Here is a 14,267-nt window from a genome sequence, read left to right on the forward strand (position 1 = left end):
GGATTCGGCACATAAAAAAAAACACATGATAATGAATAATGTGGTGGCAGAATGGGAAGTGATGTACGATCACATCATTATAGTCACGGTCATGTGGCTGGGCAGAGAAGATCACATGGAAGGCAGTCACATGATCAGTTCTTCACAATACAGATGGACAATGACCCAAAACATAGTGCGAAAGCAACCCTGGAGTTTTTTACTGTAAAGAAGTGAAATATTCTGTAATGGCGCAATGGTCACGTCAGTCACCAGATCTCGACCCCATCGAGCTGCATTTCACAGGCTGAAGACAAAACATAAGGGAGAAAGACCCACAAACAAGCAACAACTGAAGTCACTGCAGTAAAGGCGGCAAAGCCTCACAAAGGAGGAAACCCGGCGTTCGGTGACGTCCATGGCTTCCAGACTTCAGGCCGTCATTGCTGCAAAGGATTCTCTACAAAGTATTAATGAGCATTTTATTTATGGTAAAGTTAATTTCTCCAATTACTTTTGCACCCCTGGAATGAGGAGGCTTCGTAGAAAAATGGTTGTAATTTCTAAACGTTTCACAGGAGATTTTTGTTTAATCCTTTTAATTAAACCTGAAAGTCTCCACTTCAATTACATCTCAGTTTCATTTTAAATCCAGATTAGCGGCCTGCAGAGCTGAAATCACCACGAAGATTCACTGTCCAAATATTTCTGGACCGAACTGTATTCATATATTTACACTATATGGACAAATATTGCATCTCTTGCCCCCAAAACAAAACCCAAAATGTTCTCCTGCCCCTTTTCCTAACTCCCAATCCCCAAATAGACAAGGACATTCGGAGTTTCCAATCCTCCCTCTTTGGCCACGGCCCCACTATCAGTATTTGGTCAGTATTTTTTCTCAGGAGTGGGAGCCAAAACCATGTGAGGAGCAATCAGAGAAAAGGTATAATGGAAACAAGTCACCAATTCTGCATTTATCACCAACTCCTGGTTTTGGCTCCCACTCCTGAGAAAAGATACTGACCGAATACTGATAGTGGGGCCTTTTGTAGATAAAGCATCTTCAGCCTCGGCTCTTTACCTCCTACAGACAACATGGGGGGAAAACAAAACACTTTTTATTAATCAGTTATATTTTATTACAGTTTTTATTACAGGCAAATTACAATAAAATGCCCCCAATCCCTTTTCCCTTCACCCAATCCATAATGCTGGGGTAAGATTATCTCTACAGAGACCCCTGTACAGGAATATTAGGGCTCCAGCGACATCACATCTATTATACAGAGAATAGCGCTATCTCCATAGCTCTGTACACAAGGACATAGAGATCAGACAAGGTCCTCATATTCAGGCAGCTTCTATTTTACTCCAACCCTCTTTATAAGAACAAGATCAGAGTCTCATTATACCGAGCAGAGAAGCTCCAGGGACCAAGACCCCGTCTGCTCCTAACACGCTGGGGGTCCGGAGTATCCAGCCACGAGGCCCAGATTCTCTCATTTGTGGCCCCAGCGTTTCTTGTAGAATAAATCCCTTTCTCATCCAGTCCTGTAGTAATGACTTTGTTATCAGGTTTTGTAGGAGGGTTCGTCTGACTCCATCTTATGTTATCAATATCTGTGCGAGAAACAAGAGACGTCCGAGCGCAGTTTTACCGAGTGTCCAGTGTCAGTTCTTCTACAGTCTGATAAAGAGCCGCGGGGTCTCCGATCGAACCTGGGAGTATACAGCTGTATACAGCGTACACACATGGCTCTGCACACACACTGCTCTCCTCCATACACACACGGCTCCGTACACACCCGGCTCCGCACACCTCGTACACGCGTGGCTCTGCTCCGTACGCCTCGTACACGCGTGGCTCCGCACGCCTCGTACACGCGCGGCTCCGCTCCGCACGCCTCGTACACGCGCGGCTCCGCACGCTTCGTACACGCGCGGCTCCGCTCCGTACACCTCGTACACGCGCGGCTCCGCTCCGTACGCCTCGTACACACGCGGCTCCGCTCCGTACACACGCGGCTCTGCTCCGTACACCTCGTACACACGCGGCTCTGCTCCGTACACCTCGTACACACGCGGCTCCGCTCCGTACACCTCGTACACACGCGGCTCTGCTCCGTACACCTCGTACACACGCGGCTCTGCTCCGTACACCTCGTACACACGCGGCTCTGCTCCGTACACCTCGTACACACGCGGCTCCGCTCCGTACACACACGGCTCCGCTCCGTACACCTCGTACACACGCGGCTCTGCTCCGTACACCTCGTACACACGCGGCTCCGCTCCGTACACCTCGTACACACGCGGCTCTGCTACATCCACACTGTAAACCCCTCCTGACCCCACACATAAACTTCAGCTCATCCAGCACCATGACAACCAGCACAGCAGAGTCCTGCATCCACTGAGGCCCCTGATCATGTGACCCCTGACTCCTCCCCTCCTGTGACCTCATCACAGCTCCTGTGCGCACAGAGCAGCCATATATGTGGTAGCGGCTCTGCAGGTGGAGGTATGTGGAGACCCCATTACTGGGCGCAGGGGGCATTAACCCCTTCAGCACGAAGACTCTTTTGGGGTCTTGTGTTGCCCCTTTATAAGAATCATAAGGTTTTTGTTCTGTCTCCTGTAATAGATACATACGACCCAACTATGGAGACAGGAAGGGAGGAAACGTATTGTTCTCATAGTACAGGACCCCTTTACTGCCCCCACAGTGTAATGCCCCCATTATGCCCCTTATGCAGGATGTATGATGCCCCCACACAGTGTAATGCCCCCATTATGCCCCTTATGCAGGATGTATGATGCCCCCACACAGTGTAATGCCCCCATTATGCCCCTTATGCAGGATGTATGATGCCCCACAGTGTAATGCCCCCATTATGCCCCTTATACAGGATGTATGATGCCCCACAGTGTAATGCCCCCATTATACCCCTTATGCAGGATGTATGATGCCCCCACAGTGTAATACCCCCATTATACCCCTTATGCAGTATGTATGATGCCCCCCACAGTGTAATGCCCCCATTATGCCCCTTATGCAGGATGTATGATGCCACACAGTGTAATGCCCCCATTATGCCCCTTATACAGGATGTATGATGCCCCACAGTGTAATGCCCCCATTATACCCCTTATGCAGGATGTATGATGCCCCCACAGTGTAATACCCCCATTATACCCCTTATGCAGTATGTATGATGCCCCCCACAGTGTAATGCCCCCATTATGCCCCTTATGCAGGATGTATGATGCCACACAGTGTAATGCCCCCATTATGCCCCTTATACAGGATGTATGATGCCCCACAGTGTAATGCCCCCATTATACCCCTTATGCAGGATGTATGATGCCCCCACAGTGTAATACCCCCATTATACCCCTTATGCAGTATGTATGATGCCCCCCACAGTGTAATGCCCCCATTATGCCCCTTATGCAGGATGTATGATGCCACACAGTGTAATGCCCCCATTATGCCCCTTATACAGGATGTATGATGCCCCACAGTGTAATGCCCCCATTATACCCCTTATGCAGGATGTATGATGCCCCCACAGTGTAATACCCCCATTATACCCCTTATGCAGTATGTATGATGCCCCCCACAGTGTAATGCCCCCATTATGCCCCTTATGCAGGATGTATGATGCCACACAGTGTAATGCCCCCATTATGCCCCTTATACAGGATGTATGATGCCCCACAGTGTAATGCCCCCATTATACCCCTTATGCAGGATGTATGATGCCCCCACAGTGTAATACCCCCATTATACCCCTTATGCAGGATGTATGATGCCCCACACAGTGTAATGCCCCCATTATACCCCTTATGCAGGATGTATGATGCCCCCACAGTGTAATGCCCCCATTATGCCCCTTATGCAGGATGTATGATGCCCCCACACAGTGTAATGCCCCCATTATGCCCCTTATGCAGGATGTATGATGCCCCACAGTGTAATGCCCCCATTATACCCCTTATGCAGGATGTATGATGCCCCCCACAGTGTAATGCCCCCATTATGCCCCTTATGCAGGATGTATGATGCCCCCACACAGTGTAATGCCCCCATTATGCCCCCACACAGTGTAATGCCCCCATTATGCCCCTTATACAGGATGTATGATGCCCCCACACAGTGTAATGCCCCCATTATGCCCCTTATACAGGATGTATGATGCCCCCACACAGTGTAATGCCCCCATTATGCCCCTAATGCAGTATGTATGATGCCCCCACACAGTGTAATGCCCCCCCTTATGCTGTATGTATGATGCCCCCCCTCCACAGTATAATGTTCCCAAAGTACCACCTGAGGTTTTGCAGTTGGAATAATCCCTCTGGGATTGGTTTCCCTTTTCCTGCTCCCCTACATGTAGACCCTCGAGCATGTATACATGCATGTAGGGGAGCTGGCATTACTAGATATCGAGGCTTTGTACAGTAATATACCGCATGAGTATGATATCAGAGGAGTAAGACATTTATTGAAATCAAGACCAATAGAGTGTAGCAGACATAATGACTTCATGGAGGATCTTCTAAAATTCACTCTTACTCATAACTTCTTTCTTTTTGACAGGAAGTACTTCCACCAGCTCAGGGGTACTGCGATGGGGAGTCTCTGTACCTCCTTGTATGCTAACTTATTCCTGGGCTGGTGGGAAGAAACCACAATATTCTGGGATGATCATATGTGGTGGCATCCATATATTGGGGTGTGGTATAGATATATTGACACTATTTTTATCATCTGGTCAGAGACGAGTGAAGAATTTCTTGAATTTGTTAGAGAATAAATTAAATTATTACCAGTTCCTTTTCCTGGATGTACCAACCAAGAAAGTATGAGATGGGACCCTAAGGACACTCCACTACCATAAACCTACAAGCACTAATAAACTATTGAAGTGGGATACCCACCACCCCATCCTCCTTAAAAAAAAGCAATATCCAAGGGCCAATTTTTACAGTTGAGATGAAACTGCTCTAATGTCACAGATATTAATATACAGGCAATAGACATGAACACCAGATTCATGGAAAAAGGTACCCGCAGTACATTTTGGATTCCACACGATTGTTTGCAGAAACAAAGGAGAGACAGACACTCCTCCATACCTAACCAAGAGAGCAAGAAAAAGATGGGATAACACCAGTAATAGGAACTTGTGACAATCAGAGTGACCTTAGCTTTAATGTACTCCGAAAACCCTGACCGACCTGGACCTGAGGGTGCTGTGGGATCTACTCCCACAATAACTTCCCAGGCCTGTCTGAACACTCCTAGCCTGTTTGACCGCCTCTCTGGGGGCCATATACCCAGACTCGCTCCTGTATATTGTTGCAGTGTCAGTTTCTGTCTGAACACTCTCCTAGCCTGTTTGTCTCTGTGTCCGTATCTTCCCTTTTCCTCCAGTCTCTGAACCTGCACCTAACTCCTACTCTTTGTCTCTGTACTTCTGTTGTGAGTTTGGAGTCCACTCGCTACTTCATTGCAAGTACCTTGTGTGTATCTGGTTCTGCTTCACCCTTCCAGTCTGTTCAGTGTGAACAGAGCCCTGTCCTCTCTGCTCTGCCTTGCTCACCGCTCAGGCTGTTCCTTCTTGCTCACCGCTCCGACGGTTCCTTCCTGCTCTGCCTTGCTCACCGCTCCGGTGGTTCCTTCCTGCTCTGCCTTGCTCACCGCTCCGGCGGTTCCTTCCTGCTCTGCCTTGCTCACCGCTCCGGCGGTTCCTGCCTGCTCTGCCTTGCTCACCTCTCCGGTGGTTCCTGCCTGCTCTGCCTTGCTCACCGCTCCGGTGGTTCCTGCCTGCTCTGCCTTGCTCACCGCTCCGGTGGTTCCTGCCTGCTCTGCCTTGCTCACCGCTCCGGCGGTTCCTGCCTGCTCTGCCTTGCTCACCGCTCCGGCGGTTCCTGCCTGCTCTGCCTTGCTCACCGCTCCGGCGGTTCCTGCCTGCTCTGCCTTGCTCACCGCTCCGGCGGTTCCTGCCTGCTCTGCCTTGCTCACCGCTCCGGCGGTTCCTGCCTGCTCTGCCTTGCTCACCGCTCCGGCGGTTTCTCCCTGCCCTGCTTTCTCACCGCTCCCACGGTACCTCTCTGCTCCGCCTTGCCCACCTCTCCAGCGGTTCCTCTCTGCTCTGCTTGTCTACCTCATCTGCGGTTCTGTTCCTGAATCCCAGTCTGTACTGGACCCTATCCAGCCTGTGCTCCAACCTGCTAGTACCTCCCCGTCTGCACGCCAGCCGTACTTGTCAGTACCCTCCTGTCTGCATACCAGCTGTGCCTGCCAGTATCCTCCTGTCTGCACTCCAGCTGTGCCTGCCAGTGCCCACCTGTCTGCATGCTAGCCGTGCCTACCAATACCCACCTGTCTGTGTGCCAGCCTAACCTGCCTGTTCCTGTATTCCCCGGTGTGGGTCAACAGCCGTGTCCGGAGTCTGGCCTGGAGTAGCACCTGGTCCCTCTGCTCGGTTCCTCCCTGGTGCACGGCATCTTTAGCCATCGTGCTACCTTGGTCGGATCGGGTTGACGCTTAGTTACGCCCCTCCAGGCACTCTCTGGTTCATGGTACAGTGGAATCACTAAATCACGCACACGCCAGTCAGCCCGGGCGTGTGCATAACACTGTTTAGTAATACACAAGGATCACCACACTTGTTAGTCTCTAATTATGCAATAGGGGTCAAATATGACCATTTAGGAATATACTGTGGGCCACCATCCCATATATTTTGTAGTGATAAAGTAGATCTACATGCCTGTTGCATGATGTGAGGATGTGCAATACTTGTTTTTAGTCTCCCATGACGCTGATCTCAGAGAGAGGATTTTTCTGTTGGTGGAATGCAATCAATACCATGTGCGCTCTGGAGTGGAATGCAGACATCTGGGCATGTGCATTTGTGGACAATGATCCTAGAGGCGCTCCTGCGTGGAATGATAACTATGGGCATGCACAGTCACAGGTATGAGTGGCGCGGCGGCAATCAGTTTATCTGGCTTTTCAGTGTAAAGCACGTCACTTCCCGACATGCACACTAGGTGATGGACATTATCGAACCTCTAGCTCATGAGAAGTAGCGTAGGTGCAGTACATTATTGTAGACAGACTCCATTCTGTATATCCTGTGACAATTCTCCTCTAGGAATGGAAATGGGCCTCCTAGTCTGGGAGGGGTTTTGGATGAAGTGGGCTATTTAAACATGGACACCTGGCTATTAGGCACACTATGCTGAACATCATGAATTATCATCACTGTATCAAGCCTCCTGATGAATCTATTGGGGAAACGCATTGAGGCGGATTATTGAAACATTCTCTGAGTACCATACCCTTTCCTTTATACATATCGTAGGGGTTTTTCTCACTTGGGTGCGACGGGAGGAAAACATGAGGCATGTTCCTTTAAGGCTGAGTTCACACGATGCGTTTTTAATGCGTTTCCGCAGCGTTTTTGCAGTTGCGGAAACGCATGAAAAACGCATGGTAGAAGGGCAGCAATGTTCCCCAATTGAAATCCGCATGTGCTGTGCCCATGATGCGGATTTTTCCGCAGCGTAAACGCGCTCAAAAATCCGCAGCATGTCAATTAATTTTGCGGAAACGCTGCTCTTTTGCCGCCATTGACTTGCATTAGACCGCATGGAAGCCGCATCACTGTATATGTTGATGCGCTTTTCATGCGGTCTAATGTGCGGATGGTACCCGGGTGTGGAGGAGAGGACTCTCATCCAGACCCAGGTACCATTGAAAAAAAAGGAATAAAATAAAAAATATATATATTCTCACCTTCTGACGGCCCGCGCAGCGCTCCTGCTTGGTTCCCGGGCACTTCGCGGTTGAATGAAGGACCTTCGCTGACGTCAGAGTCATGTGACGGGTCACGTGACGCTGACGTCGGAAGGTCCTAAAGTCTTCACTGCCGGTTGCATGGATTTATATAGTGTGAAGTTGACAAGCACTTTCCAAGTGATGCTAAAATCGCTTGGGAAGCGCTTGTCAACCCGCATGCGGAAATGAAAGTGAAGACCGCTTCATTTCCGCATGTCCCTGGCAGGAAACCGCATGTACAATCCGCATGTGTTTTTTCCTGCCAGAGAGATGCAGAAACGCTCAGGAAAAAATCTTGAGCATTTCTGCATCGTGTGCACATACCCTAAAAGTTCATGTGGGTTTATTGCTTCATAAACCCAGAAGCCAAACAGAAAAGCAAATAGCCTTTAGATCAGGCAAACAAAGTAAATGTTCTTAGCAGGTCTCTGCTCAGCCAGGCTTGTGTGGCACACAAGCTGGAGTAGCGTCCAGTGTCCTGGCTTGGTCTGAAGACAAACATACACAGGAGGTCTTCTCCCTCCAAACACACAGACCATGTGCCAAACAGCAGCCTCCATTTTATAGGCTGTTAACCACACCCAGAGGTGAGGTATGTGGGTAGCTGGACCCGCCCATTCTCTTTTAGCTACCCGTAACCCGGCTCCCAGGTGCACCAAACGATCCTCTTAGTGCTTATGTGCCCTAGAGAAACACTCCGGGTTACATCACAGAGACTATCCATCTCTGTGATAACTCCCATCGACTACGCGACCATTAGCCACCTTACATGTATCCCCCCTCTGCCTTAAGCCGTGGGGCTTGGGACCTTCTTCTACCAGACAAGGGATTCTGGAGAGGGCATCGGCTTTACCATGTAGCTTCCCTGCTCTATGTTCTACATGGAAGTGGAAGTCCTGTAGGGCTATAAACCAGCGGGTGACCCTGGCATTTTTCCCTTTGTTTCCCTTATCCATCTGAGTGGGGCATAGTTGGATACTAATTTAAATTTTCGACCTAACAGTACGGTAAGGTGTCCACTGCCAATTTTATGGCCAAGCACTCCTACTCTATGACTGAATAATTTTTCTCTCAGGAGGACAGCTTTCTACTCAGGTAGAGGACAGGGTGCTCCTCCCTGTGTATCTCCTGGGAAAGGACTGCTCCTAAACCGACATCTGAGGCATCTGTCTGGAGTATAAACTCCTTCTTGAAGTCCGGGGCAACCAGGACCGGTTGCCTGCACAGAGCCAGTTTCATCTCTTGAAAGGCCATCTCCTCCTCTGCAGTCCACTTGTCCATGGCTGATTTTGTCCCTTTAAAGGAGGTCAGTCAGGGGTGCGGCCATCATGGTGAAGTTTGGGATGAATTTTCTGTAGTATCTGACGTTTCCCAGGAAGGCTCTGACTTGCTTTTTCTACAGCGGTCCACTTTAGTAATTTGGGGTTTTATCTTGCCTCTACCCACTACATATCCGAGGTACTTGGCTTCTTATTTTCCCCATGGCACATTTCTTCAGGTTTATTGAAAACCCTGCCTTCCTCAGAGCATCAAACACAGCCTGGACTTCTTCCAGATGACTCTCCCAGTCTGGTCTAAAGATAATAATATCGTCCAGGTATGCTGCGGTATATTTCTTATGGGATGCAAGGATGCGATCCATGGCTCTCTGGAAGGTTGCAGTGGCCCCCTGCAGTCCAAACGGCATCTGGATATACTAGAAGCATCCGTCCGGCGTAGAAAACGCAGTCTTCTCTTTGGCTCCCTGTGCCATGGGGATCTGCCAATATCCCTTCGTCAGATCCAAGGTGGTTATTTACCTTGCTGGCCCAAGCCTCTCGATCATCTCATTGACGCGTGGCATGGGATATGCGTCAAATTTGGAGCCCTCTTTCAACTTCCGATAGTCGTTGCAGAATCTCCACTCACCATCGGGCTTTGGGACCTAGACGATCGGGCTCGACCAACCGCTCTTGGATTCTTCAATGATACCGAGCTTCAGCATACGAGCCACCTCTTTTGGAGATTAACTCTCGTTGCGCCTCCAGTATCCGATAGGGCTTCAAGTTCACCCGCACATGTGGCTCCGTCAGAATCTCGTGTTCTATGAACCTTGTGCAGCCCGACAATTCCGAGAACAGATCCTGGTTCTTCTGCAGCAACTCCCGACACTGCTGTTTCTCAGCCTTCATTAGCGTTTCCGCTATTGCGCCAACGTCACCTTCTGGGTTGCCCAGCAAGCATTTAGCATCCACAGCTTCTCTGTCTTGCCACGGCTTGATGAGGTTGACGTGGTATATCTGGTATGGTTTACGTCGTCCCGGTTGATGAACCTTGTAGTTCACTTCACCCACTTTTTCCAACACCTCATATGTCCCTTGCCACTTAGCCAAGAACTTACTTTCCACCGTAGGAATTAGCACAAGGACTTGGTCTCCCGGATTGAGTTGCCTCACTCTGGCTGACCAGTTGTAGACTCTGGCATGAACTTCTTGTGCCTGGAGGAGATGTTATTTTACGATTGGCATCACCTTCGCAATCATCTCCTACATCAGAGCGACGTGCTCGATAACGCTCTTGTGGGGCGTGACCTCTGCTTCCCAGGTTTCCTTTGCGACATCCAGGAGACCCCGCGGATGTCGGACATGCAGGAGTTCGAATGGCGAGAACCCTGTAGAGGCCTGTGGAACCTCTCGGATGGAGAACAGATATGGTAGGAAACAGTCCCAGTTTCTGCCGTCCCTTTCTATGACCTTCCTCAGCATACTCTTCAGAGTCTTGTTAAACCGTTCGACAAGGCCATCTGTCTGAGGATGGTATACTGAAATCCTCACTTGGGAGATTTGCAGGACATTGCATAACTCCCTCATCACCTTACTCATAAAGGGAGTTACCTGGTCTGTGAGTATCTCCCTTTGGTAAGCCTGTTTGGGAAAACACGTGGACCAACGTGCAGGTTATACGCTTTGCAGAGGAGTTTCTCAGTGGAATCTTTTCAGGATAGCGTGTGGCATAGTCCAGGATAACCAATATACAGTCATATGAAAAAGTTTGGGCACCCCTATTATTCTTAAGCTTAATGTTTTCTAAAAATTGGTGTTTTTGCAACAGCTATTTCAGTTTGATATATGTAATAACTGTTGGACACAGTAATGTTTCTGCCTTGAAATGAGGTTTATTGTACTAACAGAAAATGTGCAATCTGCATTCAAACAAAATTTGACAGGTGCATAAGTATGGGCACCCTTATCATTTTCTTGTTTTAAATACTCCTACCTACTTTTTACTGACTTACTAAAGCACATTTTTTGGTTTTGTAACCTCATTGAGCTTTGAACTTCATAGCCAGGTGTATGCAATCATGAGAAAAGCTACTTAAAGTGGCCACTTACAAGTTGTTCTCATGTTTGAAGCTCCACTGAAGAGTGCCATCATGGGCTCCTCAAAACAACTGTCAAATGATCTGAAAACAAAGATTATTCAACATAGTTGTTCAGGGGAAGGATACAAAAAGCTGTCTCAGAGATTTAACCTGTCAGTTTCCACTGTGAGGAACATAGTAAGGAAATGGAAGAACACAGGGACAGTTCTTGTTAAGGCCAGAAGTGGCAGGCCAAGAAAAACTTCAGAAAGGCAGAGAAGAAGAATGGTGAGATCAGTCAAGGACAATCCTCAGACCACCTCCAGAGAGCTGCAGCATCAACTTGCTGCAGATGGTGTCACTGTGCATCGGTCAACTATACAACGCACTTTGCACAAGGAGAAGCTGTATGGGAGAGTGATGCGAAAGAAGCCGTTTCTGCAAGCACGCCACAAACAGAGTCGGCTGAGGTATGCAAAAGCACATTTGGAGAAGCCAATTTCTTTTTGGAAGAAGGTCCTATGGACTGATGAAACCAAGATTGAGTTGTTTGGTCATACAAAAAGGCGTTATGCATGGTGGCAAAGAAACACAGCATTCCAAGAAAAACACTTGCTACCCACAGTAAAATTTGGTGGAGGTTCCATCATGCTTTGGGGCTGTGTGGCCAATGCCGGCACCGGGAATCTTGTTAAAGTTGAGGGACGCATGGATTCCACTCAGTATCAGCAGATTCTTGACAATAATTTTCAAGAATCAGTGATAAAGTTGAAGTTACGCAGGGGATGGATCTTTCAGCAAGACAATGATCCAAAACACCGTTCCAAATCTACTCAGGCATTCATGCAGAGGAACAATTACAATGTTCTGGAATGGCCATCCCAGTCCCTAGACCTGAATATCATTGAACATCTGTGGGATCATTTGAAGAGGGCTGTCCATGCTCGGCGACCATCAAACTTAACTGAACTGGAATTGTTTTGTAAAGAGGAATGGTCAAAAATACCTTCATCCAGGATCCAGGAACTCATTAAAAGCTACAGGAAGCGACTAGAGGCTGTTATTTTTGCAAAAGGAGGATCTACTAAATATTAATGTCACTTTTCTGGTGAGGTGCCCATACTTATGCACCTGTCAAATTTTGTTTGAATACAGATTGCACATTTTCTGTTAGTACAATAAACCTCATTTCAAGGCAGAAACATTACTGTGTCCAACAGTTATTACATATATCAAACTGAAATAGCTGTTGCAAAAACACCAATTTTTATAAAACATTAAGCTTAAGATTAATAGGGGTGCCCAAACTTTTTCATATGACTGTATATTCATGCCCACGAGCAGATTCAACCAGGGGACCGACCAAGTCTATATCAATTCTCTCGAACGGCACTTCAATAATGGCCAAATGGCACGAGGTGACTTCGAAAGTGAGAGGTGGGTGTTATGATCTGCTACAGAGACTAAGGAAAGGCAGGAGATCTGTCCCTACAATAGTGCTAAACTAGATCCCTACGATGTAACGGGGAACCTGATCCTGCGATCAGACCCGCTAAAGTCCTCGGCTAGTCTGAACGCAGTCCTATAGATGTGGGGGAGGGATCCCTACAAGATCTAAGGACTGGGATTTAGTTGGACACCTCCTAGCAGAAATAGTAGCAGTCAAAGACAAACACACAACAAAAAGCAAAGAGGTCATAAGACCTAGCAAAACTAACAGAGTACGGCAATAGAGCAACAAGCTAGCTCAACAGTAGTAAATACAAATGAAGTCCAGCAAAGCCAGGAGGGCGGAGCCGGATTAAATAGGCAAAATGGTCATATGACCAGCAAACTAAAAAAAACCTAACAGGAGAGTTGTAACAGTACCCCCTCTTCTAAGAGGATCCTCCGGATCCCCTAGGTCCAGGCTTACCAGGAAACCTCCTGTGAAACGCTCGGACAAGTCTGGGGGCAGAAACATCATCCGCCCTCACCCATGAGTTATCCTCAGGTCCGAAACCCTTCCAAGCGACGAGATACTGCAAACTCCCTCTATACCGTCTAGAATTTAGGATGCGGGAAATTTCATATTCCCCGTCCTCCACCACCGGAGGAACAGTGGCAGAGGCGTCACCATCCGACACATCAGCTTTTTCAACAGAGAAACATGAAACACCGGATTAATCCTCCAGGACGTAGGAACCTCCAGCCTAACAGCAGATTGGTTAACTATCTGAAGTACCTTAAAGGGCCCTACGAACTTGGGACCCAATTTTTTAGAAGGAATCCTCAATCGCAGATTCTTAGAGGACAACCAAACCATGTCACCAACAGCAAACAAAACCTCTTGCCGTTTCCTATCAAAGTACCTCTTAGATTTTTTGTTAGCCTCCTGAAGATTACCACGCACATCCGTCCAAACTCTCTCCAAATCACCGGAAAAACTCTCCTCCTCAGGCACAGCCGAAACCAATTTGGAAAATGACCAAAAAGACGGATGTCTCCCAGAACAACAAAAAAAAGGCGAACACCCAGCAGAAGAGGATGTATGGTTGTTAAGAGCAAATTCAGCAAGTGGCAGAAACTCAGACCACCCCTCTTGATTGTCTGCCACAAAACAACGCAAGAACTGCTCAACATCCTGGTTCTTCCTTTCTGTCTGGCCATTAGACTCAGGATGATATCCGGATGAAAACGACAAATGAACTCCCAACCTGTCACAAAAGGCACGCCAAAAACGAGCCACGAACTGAGGTCCCCTATCAGAAACAATGTCAGTAGGAACACCATGTAGTCTGACAATCTCCTTGACAAAGGCCTTAGCGAGTATATTTAAGTATTGCAGGTCTTGCCCTATGTGCCAGTTAACCACTCCCACTGTTACAACTCTCCTGTTAGGTTTTTTTTAGTTTGCTGGTCACATGACCATTTTGCCTATTTAATCCGGCTCCGCCCTCCTGGCTTTGCTGGACTTCATTTGTATTTACTACTGTTGAGCTAGCTTGTTGCTCTATTGCCGTACTCTGTTAAATGGGGAAATCTTGTGTCAGCCCCTGGCTCCTGTGCAACCCCATTTATAACAGTGACATTATTAAAGGCTTCCTTCAG

The 14,267-nt window shown here is 48.1% G+C and overlaps 1 protein-coding gene across 1 annotated transcript in view; it reads left to right on the plus strand.

Moving 5' to 3' along the window:
• The first annotated feature begins 6,807 nt into the window (after positions 1-6,807).
• The window catches only part of LOC141182615 (uncharacterized), a 65,594-nt gene continuing 58,134 nt past the window's right edge, over positions 6,808-14,267 (plus strand). Inside the window, exon 1 of the mRNA XM_073660777.1 lies at positions 6,808-6,971. Within this exon, the coding sequence (XP_073516878.1) occupies positions 6,810-6,971 (162 nt within the window). The 5' untranslated portion in view covers positions 6,808-6,809. The remainder of the gene's footprint in view (positions 6,972-14,267) is intronic.

The sequence above is a fragment of the Phyllobates terribilis genome, unplaced genomic scaffold (genome assembly GCF_046119375.1).
Source record: "Phyllobates terribilis strain yellow unplaced genomic scaffold, ASM4611937v1 Scaffold_35__1_contigs__length_13245226, whole genome shotgun sequence".
Taxonomy (NCBI): domain Eukaryota; kingdom Metazoa; phylum Chordata; class Amphibia; order Anura; family Dendrobatidae; genus Phyllobates; species Phyllobates terribilis.